We start from the raw sequence: 17,678 nt of genomic DNA on the forward strand, positions 1-17,678 counted from the left end.
GTTCACAATGGGATTATTTCTGTATAGGTTGCATAAGGATATGTAGCAGTTAAGCTTTATTACTAAGAAAATATATTAAAAAAACTATATATGAAAATCCAGCTAACGTCATAAGCTCTTTTTAGTAACAGGCATGGCCTTTTGGTATTAGTTGGGGGTCTGAGTAAGTGTTGTAGGTGTGAGTGCTCTGTTACTAAGTGAGCCATACAAATCTGTAATGACTCACTGTTTTAATAATAAGATCACCTCTATTTCACCTAAAAGCTGCAATATTCCTGCGAAAGGCAAGTAAGTGTTACAGCTGCTCCCTTACTGCAGGGAAATAGTGAGTGTGTGCTTTGTATGAAGGCGTTTATGTATTGCAAAGAAAAAATGAGTCAGGAGGGAGGTAAACATAGAGAGCAAGACATGAAGACAGCCACAGGTTTTAGCACAGCTTGCTTTAATAGACAAATCTATCACACAGTCATTTCATGCCACCCCTGACTCTCCTTGTGTCAGACACCTGGAGGGAAACTTATTATCACAGGTACAGGAAAAGGACAGAAGGGACTGAAATTCTAAACGGAGTGGGTTTTGTGGCAGTCAGAGAAATCAAGGCACGATAAAGATACCAACAACCACTGACTGCGGACGTCAACACGGGCGAAGACACTGCCTTTTTTAGTATAACAGGAGCTACTGGCTCAAATATCTAATGATGTGATGCACTAATATCAGGGATTCACAAACAAATCCCTGTCCAGTCTGATCTCTGGTTCACCCATCCCTGTCCAGACACTGTGACTGGCCAATAAAAAGATCATCTGCTTTCCTGCCAGATGAAAAGTATTAGCTCTAATCTGTGCACTCGCCTCAGCCGGGGCTAAAAATACACAGCGCTCCTTTTTTTAATATGGAAAAATGTGCATATGGTGCCATACTCACGATTTATGATAATGAAATCATAACACAGGGTCTGTAATCAACCACAAAAGCAAACCGTAAGCCAGAAACAGCTCGGGAAATCAGATTATAGCTTGTTTTATGAATCTCGGATTGATGAGTTGCCACCTACATCATCACCACGTTTTCTTTAGTTTAGTTACACATGGAGAACATCAACCACCCAGTCCAAGACTTATAGGATAATGATACTTGTAAATATAGGAAAGATGCAGGAGGCCAGGAAATTATACTAACCATTCCAACATGATTGAAACTGATATCATCATCAATAACAATAAAACTCAAATATACATATATCAAAATATTATATATTAAACATTAAATATTTATATAATAAACAATATAATTTCAACTGTATTTATATAGCACGTTCTAGTCTTATAGACCAGTCAAAGTGCTTTAAATTTAAATCTTCACACACATTCGTATAGAGCTTCTAATTGAGCACTTTTTCTATCACACTTCAGCCACATGCTGATAGAACAGCGGCGAGGGGCAATATGGGGTTTAGTGTTTGCCCAAGCTGGGGATTAAACCACCAACCTTCTGGTTAGTGGAACACCTGCTCCTGAGCCACAGCAACCCAAATTATGATGTGATCATACCCTTCCCAAAATCATATAATTCCAAACTTCATTCTTCATTTGCAGTGTTTAGCGAGTAGTTTGCAAAGGTTTACAAAGCTGACGGGGCTGCAACACAATCCCCTGAATGCTGGGTATGGTTGTCAATCAGAGATTAACTTGTGTCCCCCTCTAACCGACATCAGAACATTACCAACTAATAAATAAAATGACCATAATTAATAGTATAACTAGTCCAGACCTAGACCTGTGTAGTTATTAGCTACGACAGCTGGACAATATTGCAGAGGGATTCTAACCTGACAGCCTTTCCCTGATGTGAGGCTGGCTTGTGTCTGACTGCATCGCTAAATGGAGGAGCTCTCCTCCAGCAGCACATCTCTTTGAACCTGGCCGACAGCGGCACCGAGCCACAGACACACATTAAGCTCTCTGTGGGTTGCAGCTTGGTCATTATGCCCTACAGCCTGCTCTTAAACACCCTGCTGTGCCATTTACTTCACAGCCAACATCCCCTCCGTTTACTGATGTGTTGCTCCATGCCACACCGCCACACCGCCACTCAGGAAACTAAAACAAATTCTGTTAGGCGCTACGACAGCAACGGCTGCTACTTAGAAATGGAAATAGAATAGGAAATATAAAATGTAATTTACAACTCCCTACTTTGTTTCCTGGGCAGTGAGAAGCTGTGCTCTGAATGAGTAACAATGATGTAATATTTTTCTAAATGAATCATTTGAATTGTTTCAGTCATAACCCCAGTAAATTTGCCATATTTATGTCACACAAATAAATTTGAGTTTGCTTTTAAAGGGACTGCTTTTAATGAGAAGACACTACTATACTACTATATCTGTCAGGTAAATACGTAGTTGAGCCAGCAGCTACTTAGCTTAGCATAAAGGCTGGAAACAAGGAAACTCACAGCCTTTCACACTAGGCATACAAAAAAGTGTAAAAACAATAAAGTGCTAATTATTGTATTTTCCAAAAATGTTGAGCTATTCTTTCATGCAATCCTCCGAAAAACCCATTCTCCCATCTCATAAAGTATGATTTTTATTTTCCTAATATATTTCAGCGACAAGATTTCCTTCAGTGTTTATTCTTATTTAACTTAATATTTTTACTTTACTTTTCAGTTTGCAGGTGTATTTCATGTTTGGTTTTTTTTGTCGAGTTTCATAAAATATTTTCCATCCCACATCTCTGTTATGTCATTTTCTCATCTGCAAATACCCATGACCATCTTTGTTTTATGACATGCGCAAAACGCAGACGTCAAAATGCTGCATCCTCATGCCAAAATCTTATTATAGTCTTTTTCTCTGTGAGCAGCGAGCACAGCTGCCCTCACATGGCATGCACCGCTCTGCTCTGCACCTTTGTACTCCCTCCAGGTAGCAGAGAATGAAAAATTCCCTGGATGCCGAGTCAGGCTTTTGTGCTGCTGACATATGCTCATGTGTGCATCTGCTCATGCATGCCACAAATCTGACAGAGGAGAAAGAGAGAGAGAGAAAGTGAAGAGAGTGAACGTAATGGCGAGATAACAAAAGAAAGATGACAAATAGTGAAGGTGAAAAGTGAAAGCTGGCGAGGGACTGAGCCCGGGAGGTAAGGGGCCAGAGGAGGTATGAATTCCGACAGCCTTTTCAAGAATAGAGCATCCCACACACATATGTTCACGATCACTGCACCACACAATTAATAACAATAATAATGACTGCTGTGACAACTGGAGGATCAGGAGGCAGTGATTGAGTGGATGATAATTCTGTGGAATTATTTACTTTGGAGCAGCTGTGGGTAGCAAAAGCAGACAATATCTAATTATTCCAGTTTGGTGTCAGTCGGCTGATGGAAGACGAAAAAGAAAAAAAGAGAAGTCACGGAAAGTTGAAAAAGCTGCGATCACACAGCCTCTTACCCGACGAACTGAGCTCGGCCTCGGAGAAAGGTTAGAATGGCCATCACTCAGAATGTCAGATGATTTAGATAGCGTCGGCATTATCGGATTCAGTCTCAGTTGAAATAGTTTATAGTTGTAAAAGGAATATGCAGAAGGAGAAACAACCCTGAGACAAAATCGGATCGCCTGCCTGACGTGTTTCAACAGCATAAACAGCTCCTCAGATCAGTGACCGTATACTTCAGCTGCAGCACATTTGTTTTAAACCTCAAGGCTTTTAAAATTAACTTTAAAATGAGATGCACGATGCAGTAAACCGGATCAAAAAGACAGACAATGAAGCAGGGCACCACATTCCTGCTTTGATTTCCTCTCAGAGAAATGAAGTTGGATGGGATGCAGCGGGGGTGAAAGGGGTTATCTGTACTCCCCAGGAATAAATAGTTGGAAAAAGACTTCAATGTCTACTGAAGCCAAATAAAGACTATGGATGTGTCCTTTTCATTACGTTGGCAAATACCTGAACACAGACCGAGGAATGATTGTTTCTGCCTGCTGCTAAATAGAGAAGGAGAAAGAAACAGGCTCAGGTCAGAGGCTCAACACAGAGAGTTATTGGTTTGGGAGGAGGTGATGCCTGAGTGCGTCTCGACGCGGCACATGTTTGGGTGAACACGTACACACGGAGCAGAAAGTACGCAGATAGACGTGTTCCTGGCTTGGGCCTTATCTAATAAATCTTTTAAAACAAATATCCATCCCACAAACTGATGAGTATCATGCTGAAATGTTGTTTTAAAAAGTTATCTACTAAAATGCATGTTTCAGCGTGTGTCCTCCTACCGTCCAGAGGTTAATTGGAGGCTCTAAATCAACTATAGCTGTGATTGTGAATGGGCGTTAGCCCTGGAATACACTTCACCCGATGTGATGTCATCTGGGGGCAGCTGTGGTTTAGGGTCACCTACCAGAAGGTCAGTGGTTCGATCCCTAGCTCATCCAGTCCACATGCCAAAGTGTCCTTGGACAAGACAGTGAACACCAAGTTGTCCCTGACGGCTGTCCCAGAAGTGTGTGATAGAAGAAGTGCAGCATACAGGTAGCGCTGTATGAATGTGTGTGTGTGAATGGGTGACTGTGGATTGTACAATAGGCAGTTTGAGTGTTGATAAAACTATAGAAAAATTAAAAATATTGAATCCAATATGAGTATCCACAGCTATTGTTTATTGGAAAATAAAAAGCAGCAAGAGTCAAGCATGCTCTGATTGGCACTCACACGTTCATTCATAAGATGCATATCTGCATATCTTAACACACACAGAGTTATAGTCATCATGGAGGTTCATTGTAAGGAGGACTCTCTTAAATGTTATACGGATTATCTATAAATCTATAAAAGTTAATGGAGTAGAGCACAAATGTTGCATTAAGTTGTACTTCTGTGATGGCTACATCTGTGCGTGCACTCACACATAATCACTCACACACACACGCTTTCGTCAGAAAATACTGTTTTCACTCATTTGCTGCTTTCGTGCCTTCTCCATCCCGGCCCCCTGGTCCATCCCATCCGTATCCCCCTGGTCAATCCCATCCGTATCCCCCTGGTCCATCCCATCCGTATCCCCCTGGTCCATCCCATCCGTATCCCCCTGGTCCATGACACCCACAGTATCTATTATTGTGTTGAGAACAGCAAGTACCGTTTGATATCACGTCTTCTCAGGTGTCAGCTCTGCCTTTACCTGTAGTTCAGAGCTGATGGAGACGTCCATAGGGTCAGTAAGGGGAAAAAAGCACCGATGTGTGTGTTGAACAGATGGGTCCAGGGGCCGGATGCAGAAGAGCCTGGGAGAGAGGCTGACTCTGAAATAGGGCGGGGCTGGAGTTCGAGGCGGGCCGGAGGGGGAAGGGGCCCAGTGTTGCCATGGCAGCTGCGGCAGCGACAGAAAGTTGATGCTGTAGAAGAGTCGAGGCCAGAGGTTTGATCAGGTCTTGTTTCTTCTGCAGGGCCAGTCGGATCTGAGGAGGAAATGGACAAACAAGCTGCAATCAAGATTTTTAAAGTGAAAAGTGAACAGTAGGAAACCAGATAAGGACAAGAAGATAAAGTCTCAGCAGCTACTTCACAAATAGAGTACAAGCCGTCCAACTTATAAACATCTTAATCTTAATAAGAGTTTTTCTGACGCAGAAGTAAAACATTTCAGACGGAAGATTCTTCAACTCCTATTACATCTCTGACATTGGCAGTAGGGAGTTGAGCTTCCTGGAAAAGGCTCTGGAGAATCAGCTCTTGTACACAAACACTGATGAGGAGGGAAAATAAATCGAGCAACAGCAGCGAACTCACCGCCTGGAAACTCTGGTGTCGCAGGGTGGGAGTGTAGGGGCTGAACTTGGGCTTGGCCGGTTTACCTGCAGCTCTATCCTTGTGTCTCCTGCTGCTGATGTGCTGGAGAGGGGGGAGACGCAGAGTCAGAGAAGCGCTGCAATAAATAAACCCAGGGATGCCGGCGGCAGCACGGAAACGGAGCACGCGGAGAAAATAAGCGGAGGTCACTTTTGTTTAGAAATTTGAATAATCAGCGAAGAGGAAATTAAGGGAAGCCTAATCAAAGCTCCTATATAGACGATTCAGGCAGAATGTGGATAATTTGTTGGCGCTGACTTTGAGGTTGAAAATATTCATGGGAGTTGGGTTCGTAAATTTGACAAGCACAAGCAGATGGCTTCAGCCAGCGCGGCGCACACAATCAGCGGTGAACTGCTAAATATTCATGAGCACCTGGCCAAAGATAACGTTTAAACAGTCAGATATGAGGACCAGCACTATGCATTCATATCGCCAACAGATGCTAATGCTATCATCACATTCAGACTAAGCTGAGTATCTTTGCGCTCTATGATGAGGGATCTGTGGGTTTCACTTTTCGGGCGGCGTGACAGGTGTGAGATGTTCACACTGTGATTTGGAATAAATATGCATGGTCCTGAATTGCTGGTGGATCTGCTTATGCATTTGACTGTCTCGACTCTGTGAAGGGTTATTTCTGTGTGACAGTTAACCTTTTCATAGCTTCACATGCACAAGAGGCACCAACCAGTGAGTGTGATGGGCCATTGTCTTGAGTCACCTGCCCAGTGTTCAGCCGACGACTAAAGTTAGTGAGTTAATCGTGGTCTTTGTTGCATTAACCATATAGACTGTATATGAACATGGACGATACGTCTTCACTACCTCCCATTGTACAAAAATGAAAACATTCCAAATACGGATGCCGTCGTCTCTTGGTTTTGACATAATTTGGAACCAGAGTTTGACCAGTAACGATTGGAGGATGGAGCCCCGATATCGAGGTCCTGTCATGCATGCGCTGGACCAATCGTGAGACAGTCACAAGCTAACAATCGGGACATTTCGCACACATAAACATAAATCAGCGCGATAAGAACTACACCTTAAATGACAGAAAACATTGTTACGAAAAATGTCCCATCTGCTAACATGGATGAGGCAGGGTTTGTATATTGCAGCCAGCCACTAGGGAGCAATCGAGATGATTTGTTTTCACTTTTGTGGAGCAGTCATGTCATCCATCTTTATATACAGTCAATGATTATGCACAGAGACTAGGAGGAAAAAAAGATCAGACGAGAACGTAACTAGAAAAAGAAGAATGTTGTCTGTCTCAAGCTCTACGAACACAATCTGCATCAAATACGTTTTCATACACACAAGACAAGCAAGATTAAAGACATTTACTCAAACGCGTAGCCCATACATCATTCCATAATGAGCAGAGAAATCATAAAACAGACGGTCTTCAATCACACCTAAATTAAATAACAAAGCCTTTCCGGCTGAGGGGGAATATTAAACCTGCCTGTTTTTATAGCTAATGGCAAATGTAGGGGAGTGGATCTGTGCACACAGAGGAATGTTCACACAAGGCTCCAAAATTACAGCTTGTAACTTAGGTTTGTACCAAACATATGCAGACCGTCTTTTCTTATGAATGAGTAACATTGTGTGCAAGTTAAAAAAAGTTTAAAAAAAAGAAAAAAGACTCCAGGAATGTTCATGCAAAGGTTTTCTAAAGAGCAACTGTTATATTCAGGCATATTCACATCTGACATCTGTTCCAATGCTGAATTATCTCAAATGCATGTCTGGCATCTGGACGTTCCTTTCACATGATATCCAAGACTGAGGACTCACTGACTTAACTTAATATTGTCGTATTTTACAACCACAGTCAGAAACATTCATCTCTGGGTGAATCACTGTAACAAGTAACCGACCTAAGCTCAGTTTTTTCACTTGGCATTTTCATCAATGAACCTGTTTGAGCTGAGTCTCGGAGTTGACATGCACATCGCAGATCTCACAGTGGAAAGTTTTGTTCTGGAGTCCGGTCGTCGACTCCGGCGGCGGGGCCCAATTGGCTTTCACCCCCGTCCTGGGAAAGGACTTGATGGCTCCATAGCCACTTCGAGCCTCGAGCATGGTCTTGTGCTTAGTGCCTGCGGGAGACACAAAGTCGCTTCAGCATGAGGATCAAACACAGTGCGTGCACGGTAAACCTGACAACTGCGATGAGCTTCTCACCGCTGTTGTGGGCCTGCAGCTGCGAGGCGGAGTTGACAGCCACCTTGCAGAGGGAGCAGTAGAGGAGACGAATAGCTTTCTCTTCTTCCGTCTCCTCCTCTGGGGCAACCTCGGCATCCCCAACTCCCTGCGCCTCTTTCTCTGTCGTCCTCGGGCTGGGTGACAGCGAGGACTCAGACGGTGGTTTCACAGTTTCAGGGGAGCCGCTGCTCGTTGGCACAGCCTCGGAAGCAGGGTTCGGGGCTGGAGGTTCTGAAGGGTACATTGAGAAGTGTGAGAAGCAAACAGAGAGAGCCAGGGAGAGGGAGTGGGGACAAATATTTTTGTATTTATAATTTGTATTCCTCAGAAATTTCGGAACTCTCGCAGCTTACACAGGCACCACTTTCACGACTTCCTCAGAGACAGAGATAAAAACTCACCAGGCTACAAGTGATTAGAAGCTCTATCAACCCCTCTAATCACACTGATAATCAATGATTTCCCGTAGGATCTGTCTTCCAGCAATCAAACGCACAGTTTTGTGTAGAAATGCTTTGGCTCTATTATCTATTTTCTAAGCGGTTCCCTGGAGGAGCCTGTGCTGATTTAAGGATTCAGGCTTTGCTAATAACAATGATTAGCTCTGCCTGGCTGAGTAAGTGTCTGTGTGTTAGCATTGATTCATCACTCTGAGAGGCCGAGCAGGCTGTTTGCTGAACTAACCCTCAGAGGCCTCTCCTGCCGTCTCCTCCACTTGCCCTAAACTAACTCCCAACTGCAAATGATCCCTCGATCTTTCCCTCACACAAACAAACTCTCATATCAGTGGTGTCACATGCAATTCTTCTATCTTTTTTTTTTTTTTTGCTCTTGAGCTTGCAGCCAAATGTATTATTTCCATTCCTTAACACCCACACACATGCAAAAGTAGCATATCAGCACTGGCGCATGTATACGCACTCATGCTGCAGAGCAGTTGGCGCTTTCACATTTATGCTGACATATTTCCAGGCACACGCACACGCACACGCACACGCACACGCACACGCACACACACACACTGCACAGCTTCCCACAGATCATGCATTCAAAGCATTTGCAGTGTGTTTTTGATCACAGGAGGCTACTGAATGAGGAGGGTAAATGTAGATATGAAGAAGGAGTAGAGTATAAGGCTCAACCTTTAATCTCCTCACTGTGAAACCCGAAGCAGCGGGGGGGGCCTATCACATCAAAGAGTTAAAAGTCATGAGTGGGAAAAGGAGATTTGAGCTGTACATTCAAATATCTATCGTTGTCATATATTTAACGTCGGCATACGCACACACACTCATGCAGTGTGCGTGTGCGTGCGTGTGTGTGTGCCTGCAGAGACACACACCTCCTGATGTTGTGTCAGAGCTGGAGGGCTGCGAGCAGGGCGACGGGAGGATTTGCGATGTGGTTTCCTTGGCGACTGGTTCAGAGGTCCTGATCTTTAAATCGGGGGCGTCAAGAGCTTTCAGCCTTTTCGCGTGTTTGGTGCCACTATAATGGGAAGACGCCTGCACCTGTGCACAACAGCAAGCAAGAGGGAATGAACTAACTGCAAACACATAATTATTTACTTATGTAAACTTGAAGTGTTTAATGCACAAACTTACACAGAGCAGCAAGTAAATAAAAGTTTAGAATGTTCCTGATGAAAGTGCAGGGGATGCTGTTTTTCATGTACTTTTCCTGACAACGATTTCTGTGTAACAATCTGTGTACCAGACTTTCTTGCTTAAAATAGATTATGAATCGTTCTGCATTTCGCACAATGGAAAAAATAACACTATGCAAAGGTCAAATATTAGAGTTGTGAACATTTCACCCCGTGAATAAACCAGGCAGCTCTAAAACCTCAGAACCAGCATGACAGGACAGGCCTCCTCCTGTCATGCAAAAGGGTGTGTGTGAGAAATGTGATTAACACAGATAGAAAAACAATTCACTGCATTTCTTTTATGCACGACACCGCCCACCTCAGAGTTGAACTTCAGTCGACAGACTCCACAGGAGCTGTTCTTCCTCTTCAGGTGCGAGGTGAGCCCGAAGCCGGGGCCCATCAGGGCTTTATGGACGTGATCCAGCTGCAACAAAGGAGAAGCGGGACGTCACAAACTGGATCAGGATTGTGAAAGACAACAATGAGTAGTGAAAGTGATCAGGCTACGTTATAAATTACACATTGTTTGCAAACAATGTGTTCAGAGAAGCACCGCAACATTTCTCAGCGGAATGAGGGAGTAGTTGTTCTGGCAGCCAGTCAGACATGAACACAACAACAAACACACAGCTGGTGCGATACATGTATACACATGTGCACAGACACAAAGCAACATTTCAACATTCAATAGGGAGTGCTTCAGTGTGGGGGCCCCAGGCAAAAGGGACCTGGGGGCCCTAGATCAAACCAAACCGACCAAAGCACAAAAACTGCATAATTCCAATCTTCAAACAATTATTTACGATCATACAACTTAAGGGGGTTGTCAAAACATGGTCATTGCTGTGGACTAATCTAATCAGCCGTTCTGGAGGCCCCCCTCTCAGCCCGGGGTCCTGGCCAATTGCCTTTGCATATAATGTTGCAACACTCAAAGGCAGCAGAAAACCCCATAAAAGGTACAAAATAGCACTAAAATAGCATAATACAGATTCTCATGGACAGCAGAGAAGTAGATGATGTCACATATGTTATTTGAAAATGTCTAAAACTGTCCTGATCTGTGTTTCTGCAGTTAAAAAACATCATGATTGGAATCCAGTCAGACCACAGTGAAGCAAACTTGACCACATCCTCTGCTCTCCATAGTGGACGAAATACTAACTTTTAACAGCCATCTTTAAAGTCTGCAGGGGGGTGTGTGTGTGTGTGTGTGTGTGTGTCTTATGAGTGTTTACGCACCCAGCCCTGTTCCAGGAAGACTCCACGAAACCAACCCTGCAGAGGGTCTTTACCGTCAAACAGTTTTAGGTGAGGTCTGAAAACACTGCAAGATGTGATCAGTTGCCATTACCATGCAGTTACATGCAAGGTACACAGCTTTATGATCACGTGTTGTGTTGTGGTGAGTTTTGATAAAATTACAGATCTTTTCACCTGCAGAGTAGGTTACTTTATGAACCGTGACAGAACGTAAGGATATATATATATAAGTAGCCACAGCTAGGGAGGAAAATCTGTGAATATCTGTGTTGTTATGGGTCAACTGCTTGTGTCTGTAGAGCTGAAGATAAATTCTTTGCCTTTAAAAGTAAAACATGTAACAGAATCTCTCTCGCTCTCCCTCTCTCAGTGTGTGTGTGTGTGTGTGTGTGTGTGTGTGCAGTACACACGCTTGCTCATTTTCTCTGATCATCACTCCAGCTGCTCTGGAATGATTCTCAGCAGTCATTGGTCTCTTATCTCCGTCTGCTTCCTTGCAGCTATTTGTGTATATAACAAACAAATGTGACAAAAAACAAGTCTCGAGTGAAACGTGTAGAATACAAATTATGAAATAATAAAAGTAAATCATAAAATAACATTTGTAACGACCACGACGTGTGAATCTACAGTGAAACGTTTATTAGACAGCATTTAATAATTGATAACGTGAGCGTAGTTTTAAGTCTCTCCGAGCGAGCGTGAGCATTTTAAGTAAAAGCCTCTCGTCTCAGTCCCCTCCTCCCTCATCAGCCCGAGGCTCCTGTATCACCATCTGACCTTCCATCACACATTCCTGACTTCAAACTCTCCATCTGCTCCCCTCTAAACCCTCTGCCGCTCCCTCCGTCTCCGTGTGATCAAAGTCATCCCCCTGCCTCCCCTGTAGACTCACCCTCCTACCCCCCACTCCCACTCCACACTCTGGGATGGAGCAGCACCTGTGGCAAAGTCATTTTGGCCCTTCTTTTTTTTTTACACAGGCCATTCTGTCTTTCCTCTCCAGGCATATCACCTGTAGAAACAAACCCACCTCTATCGATGCGCTTTCTGCTTATTGTCACATTAAAGCTATCAAGCTACTTTCCTGTGGAATCATCTCCCAGTTTCAGTTCAGGAGGCAGACACCCTCTCATTAATGTCTTATCAATACATGTTACTGACTTGACTTCCTCCCCGGAGTCCTTGTGCTTTATCGTTTGCAGATCCGGGATTTCTGTTGTGGCCACATCGTGGATCGTGATGGTGGCTCGTAGATTGTCATCGTGGACCATAGATCATGACGGTGGATCGCCAATTAGAGATTGTGATAGTGGATCGTAATAGTGGTGGCAGCTGATCGTGGACTATGATTACAACGAGATTGCTTTTATAAAGTATATATCTAATCGGTTTATCCATCAGTCTAATTGAACATTTGTGCCAAATTCAAAAGGATTCTCCAAAGGCGTTCTTAAGATAAAGCGTTCATCAGGCAAACAACGGGGTTTGTGAAATCATCCTCTGACCAATGACCTCCAATTTCGAGTCCAACTGAACATGTGTACCAAATTTGAAAAACGTCTCTGAAGGCGTTCTTGAGATATCATGTTCACAATAATCAGACAGAAGGACAACTCGAAAACATAAAGGCTCCAGCCACTGGTTGTGGCCGGCGTGGAGTCATAAGAAAAGCAGTGGATTGAGTGTATGTGTATGATACAGTAAATGAAGGCGTGGCCTCCACCTCACAGCTCCATTTACAACGGGGCTCGTTCCCTCTACAAACCTCCTCACACGTAGCGCCGATGGCCGGTCAGACACTCTGCTCCGTGCAGAAGGTTATGACTGAAACATATGGCAGAGTGAAGTAAAACAGACTTTTTCCTGGAGCACAGTCAAGAGCTCCAACATTTATAATGATGAATGTTCCTGGATTTATGTACTATGTACCAGCGCGACAGTTACGCGTGACTGCATGACGATAAGCCTCTAAAAATGGGTCGGTTATGATGAATGAGCTGCTGCCTTGTGTTCTTTGTCATTTAAATTTGTATTCACCTTGAAACAGACACGTTTTATGTTTCCATTTTCAGGAAAAGAAAAACACACACGCACGCACGCACTGTGAAACTAAAAGCGCAAACATCCACAGACATGCACACAACGCTGTAACCATGACAAACCACATGTGGGCACCAAACAAACTGTTGTGCAGCGCTGCACAGAGGCCAACAGCGCATCTGCATTTACAGGAGACACACACACACACACACACACACACACACACACACACACACACACACACACACACACACACTACATGTTCCAGAAAGAAAGAGGTCAGCTGTGTGACAACTTACTGAGAAGCCACAGGCTCAAATCAGACGAGGGAGAAGATTCTCTCTAAACAATGTTCAGTTTCCAAACAGAGTTAACTTGAGTCAAAAGTTAATTTAGGTTCGATGCTATTTACGTTCATATTTAATGCCTAATATCTCAGGTTTCTACAGAAGTGTATAAGGGGCAGTCAGAAGAAAAAGAGTGAGAGGAGGAAGACTTGTTATGCCTCTGTGCAGGTGACAGCCACTGCTCTGAGACAACATGTTTTTTGGTTGTCTGTCCATCCGTCATATTCTTGTGAACATGATATCTTAAGAATGCCTCGAAGGACTTTCTCCAAATTTGGACAGATTTGTTCAGCTGAACTCAAAAATGACCTGATTCGAATTTTGGTGTTCAAAAGTCAAAGGTCAAGGTCACTGTGTCACCACATGTTATATTAAGTATGCCGCAAGAGAATCATTTCAAATTCCACTGACGCATGGGTTAACTGATTATATTTGTGGGGTCAAATGTCAAGGTCACATTGGCCTCACATAACATGGTCTTGGCCTCTTCGACTAGTCTGTCTTGAGGGAATTTCTTCAATTGTTGACCAGTTGTCCTCATATATCCTGACCCCATATAAAGAAAATGCATCTAGACTGGTTTATTCCAGAATAAAGGTAAAATGTTACAGAAAATGTCAAAATACTGAAAATGAAATCATACAAAAGGCAGAGGAGGACATTTTTTCCCTCTGGTGCAACAATCCAGTTAGAGGAGCGAGGGGCTCCTATGTGAGCGGCCACAGCGACACGTCCTTAGTAGTGGTTATAAATAGGTGAGAGGGGCTGTGACTCAACAGGGTGATGTGAGAACAACACTCTATGCTCAGTTAAAAGTGAGGGAGCTTCTCTGACTTGAGTGTGAATGTTGTCCACCAGGAGGAAGTGAAAAGTGAAAGTTATTATTTTTTATTTATTTATTTATTTTTGGTGTCAGGCAGAGCGGAGGGCCAGTGCAGCAAGTTTTAGAGAAACCAGGACCTAAATGCTTCAAAAGCAAGAGAAGCATGTGAGAGGATGAGGGACGGGGAAGTGGACAGCAGGAGACAAAGTGGAAAATACACAGAGAGAGCGAAGAAGTGGAGAAGGTGGGGAGGACGCTGAGACCCCGACCGATGTCTGATGTCTCCTCGGGTTTGACAAAAAGAAAAAGGAAATACACACACAGTCCTACGCAAAAAAATACATTACACTAACTACTTTTTAGACTAACAACACGGTCAATATGTAAACACGCTCTCCCTCTTTCAAACCCTCAATTTGTCTCTGTGTATCTCTTCTAAGAGCACATCAGAGATTAGGGACGACTCGAAAGCAAAGTAAAGGGAGGATCAAAAAGAAAATTGTTGTTTTTTTGCTTCAGAGTGAGTCTTCAGCCAGACTCAGTGATGGTCTTATTAGTGGTTTTCAGCCTCTTCATGTCAGCGGCAAACAAACGCATTGTGTTTTCTTGGCTGCGTGAGCTCGAAATAAATACACACAGTGTGTAAGAGGCTTGCTTTCAGTGATGTCGGCGAGTGCATCTCACTGTAGCTACATGACATACACTCCATCGATTTATGTCATTCCGCATATGATCACAAAAGGAATACATTAAGACAAATAGCACGACTCCTCTGTGAACCAGACGTCAGCCCTCAGCCTCTCCTGACACGTCAGCTCCTCGGGGCTTGCACTAGGCCGGCTCTGGCTCTGGCTCTCTCCACCTTCACCCCTCACAAACACAGCGGCAGACAGCTCTATGAAAGGCTCTGTGTGAGGAATACCAAGGAATCAGATCCACCCCCCCAGGATGTGAGGAAATGTCACAGCTCTCTGCCTCAGTGGTGGTATATTTGGAAAGATGTAGGCAGTGGGCTCATACATCTGTGTTTTAAAAAAAATAATAAACAACTGCGAGCAGGCAGAGTCGTTCACGAGCAAAATTAGGTTTTGGGGTTTTGTCCTTTTTGAGGAGAGTATATGTGAGATTGTGGTTGCCATGACAACCGGAGTGACTGACAGTACTCACGTCAAGGAATCCAGGCAGCAGGTGGAAGGGGAGGAGGGGCTTTGGGTCGGGCGACAGCTGGGCCCTGCACAGCGTGGGACGGGCCAGCGGCGGCGAGACGCTGTGACACACATTACCTGAGAGACAGCACAGCAGGGCGGAGACAGACAAAGAGACACATGGAGAATTATCTCAGGAGGGATGAGGTCATTCTTTAAGATGATGATAAAAACTCAAAGACATCCTGACCTCAAAGTGTCAACGGCCAAAAACCTGATTGATTGAAAATGTTTTTAAAACTGTCCAAAAAAAAGCAGTTTTTTCTCAGATTTGTTTTAACTTACAACCGAACTAATGTGTGTACGATGCTTTTTATTTACTTGTCAATTTCCAATTGTGTCAGAACACGGGTAGTTTAGCTAACTAGGGCAGATATGTATTGACCCCACTAAATTCTAAAATGACTAAAAGCCCAACTCATTAGAGCTGCAACCAATTATTATTTTCAGTATCGATTAATCTTTTTATCCATTGAAAGTAAAAAATTGTGAATAATATGAATTAACAAACTGAATATGACCCAAAGACATTCTGTATATTTAAATAGTTCATTTAAAACAACAGAAATGTTCAATTATACGATTAAATGTTTTGCAACTTTTGCTTAAAAATGACCCTACTGACTGACACACACACACACACACACACACACACACACACACACACACACACACACACACACACACACACACACACACACACACACATTCAAACCTTCACCCAAACATGCAGCTGATCTAACGTGGTCGTTAAAGTGAAAGTGCTGTGTGATAAGTGTCTTGTTTGTTGAGTGCTGGTTGTTACTGAAGCTTTATGTCCAGTTTGCATGTTTCTCTGAGCTTTTGATCCAGGACCAGCTCACATGTGTAATCAGCATCACAGCAACACACCCATCCGCTCTGACACTGTCTGATTACCTTTAACGAGCTGTGTGCGTGTGCGTGTGCGTGTGCGCGTGTGTGTGTGTGTGTGTGTGTGTGTGTGTGTGTTTTGTGCTGTGTTTCCTGCATTTGCAAGAATTTAGACCTTAAACAAAACCATAGCTGGTCAATTTTGAAAAGAATAATACAACTGTGATTTGTCATATTAAATGTTTATGTAATAATGTGTATGACGGTTTAATATAGTATTATCCTTATTATATCATCATATTAAAATTGTATTATAATTTCTATCACTTTTATACTTTATTAAACAGGAGAATAATAATCACATAGCCTACATTATCATTTATAATAAAATATGGGGTATTTTCTTCCACTTTGCTTAGTGACTCTTTCTTCTGTTATATTCTCTATCATCGTGTCTCCTGTTATTAAATAATTCACCCAGTTGTTTCTCATTAAAACAAACATGTAGATTATAATTTAGATATTTAGTTTTATTCTAAGAGCTGCAGTAAATACATAAACCGCACAATCCCTATCTCTCTCTGTTCCACTGTGCAGGTGACTGACTTCACAAAGCTTACATCGGTTCCAACATAGCAACAAGTGACTGCGTAAAACACAAACACGCACTCACACGAGCACACACTCCTCTAAAGATTAAAGCCATAATGCATCGCTTACATACCGAAAAACATGTCTCCACCGAGGTGTAATCCGGTCGTTCAGTGTTCGATAAAAGTGTGTGTCATGTTCCAGGCGGAGATGAGGCTGCGCGTCTTCTCCTCCACACTCCGTCTCTCCCCTCCTGCAGCGCCGGTGCTGCTCCTTCCCATCTGGATCCACTCCTCCTCCTCCTCTTCCTCCTCCTCCTCCTCCTCTTCATATCTTCACGAGTCGTGCACCAGTCTGCCCCTGCATCTCACATCTCCCAGAAATGTGTTTTTAATTCGGCAAAATAGACGGAAATTAACTTAATGAGTGTGTGAGTAGCACCCGCCCTGGATGAGTGCAACCCGCGGTGCCATCACAAACACTGCACTGAGAAGCCCTTCCAGGTTTAATACAGACAGTGAGCAGTGTGTAACTCAATATATATGAAACACCACACAACAGACACAAGGATATCTCATCTTTATTGAAAATAACTAATCCTGCACCTGTGAGGGGAGGAGGGGAAATCCTTCCTCTGCTTGTCACAGGGGGGATTTCTTCATGTCTTCAGGCTTTGCTGTCTTTTTTTCTTTTTCTTTTGACGGAGCTCTGTGTTCTTCCTACTTGCCTCTGGAAATGGTTTCCATCCTCAGTTCTTTTCCTCTCGGGCCCATGCACGGTATTTTTAGATGCATCCCGAGGCTTTCACTGGGCAGCGAGG

At 43.4% G+C, this 17,678-nt stretch overlaps 1 protein-coding gene and 1 long non-coding RNA gene across 5 annotated transcripts; one reads left to right on the forward strand and one right to left on the reverse strand.

Moving 5' to 3' along the window:
* The first annotated feature begins 1,504 nt into the window (after window positions 1-1,504).
* Window positions 1,505-2,100, forward strand: LOC117770631. Its single transcript, XR_004615431.1, has 2 exons — window positions 1,505-1,693; window positions 1,795-2,100. It is a non-coding gene; the product is annotated as an uncharacterized LOC117770631 (long non-coding RNA).
* Window positions 2,101-4,653: 2,553 nt separating this feature from the next.
* Window positions 4,654-17,164, reverse strand: LOC117770626 (zinc finger protein 385D-like). 4 transcript variants are annotated; one of them, XR_004615430.1, is made up of 9 exons: window positions 16,992-17,163; window positions 15,378-15,493; window positions 10,051-10,158; window positions 9,426-9,594; window positions 8,063-8,314; window positions 7,796-7,977; window positions 5,804-5,905; window positions 5,156-5,472; window positions 4,654-5,051 (listed from the first exon to the last, which is right to left on the reverse strand). XR_004615430.1 is itself a non-coding variant. In XM_034600269.1 (8 exons), exons 1-8 carry the CDS (start codon window positions 16,999-17,001, stop codon window positions 5,230-5,232), a joined length of 1,176 nt encoding a protein of 391 aa, XP_034456160.1. In that variant the 5' UTR covers window positions 17,002-17,164; the 3' UTR covers window positions 4,654-5,229. The 4 variants fall into 4 exon arrangements, 2 of the variants coding, with proteins under 2 accessions (XP_034456160.1, XP_034456159.1); XR_004615429.1 differs by having other exon boundaries at window positions 4,654-5,099; XM_034600269.1 differs by having other exon boundaries at window positions 4,654-5,472; window positions 9,426-9,588; window positions 16,992-17,164.
* Window positions 17,165-17,678: the final 514 nt, after the last annotated feature.

This window comes from Hippoglossus hippoglossus, chromosome 11, assembly GCF_009819705.1.
Source record: "Hippoglossus hippoglossus isolate fHipHip1 chromosome 11, fHipHip1.pri, whole genome shotgun sequence".
In the NCBI taxonomy this organism is placed as follows: Eukaryota; Metazoa; Chordata; class Actinopteri; order Pleuronectiformes; family Pleuronectidae; genus Hippoglossus; species Hippoglossus hippoglossus.

What these genes read in the sequence shown, in the direction of transcription:
- LOC117770626 (XM_034600268.1), bottom strand. An exon ending in CTCTGACACAACATCAGGAG is followed by an intron (nt 8,315 to 9,425) that starts GTGTGTGTCTCT and finishes TGTACCCTTCAG; the next exon opens with AACCTCCAGCCCCGAACCCT. An exon ending in GCTGCAGGCCCACAACAGCG is followed by an intron (nt 7,978 to 8,062) that starts GTGAGAAGCTCA and finishes TGTCTCCCGCAG; the next exon opens with GCACTAAGCACAAGACCATG.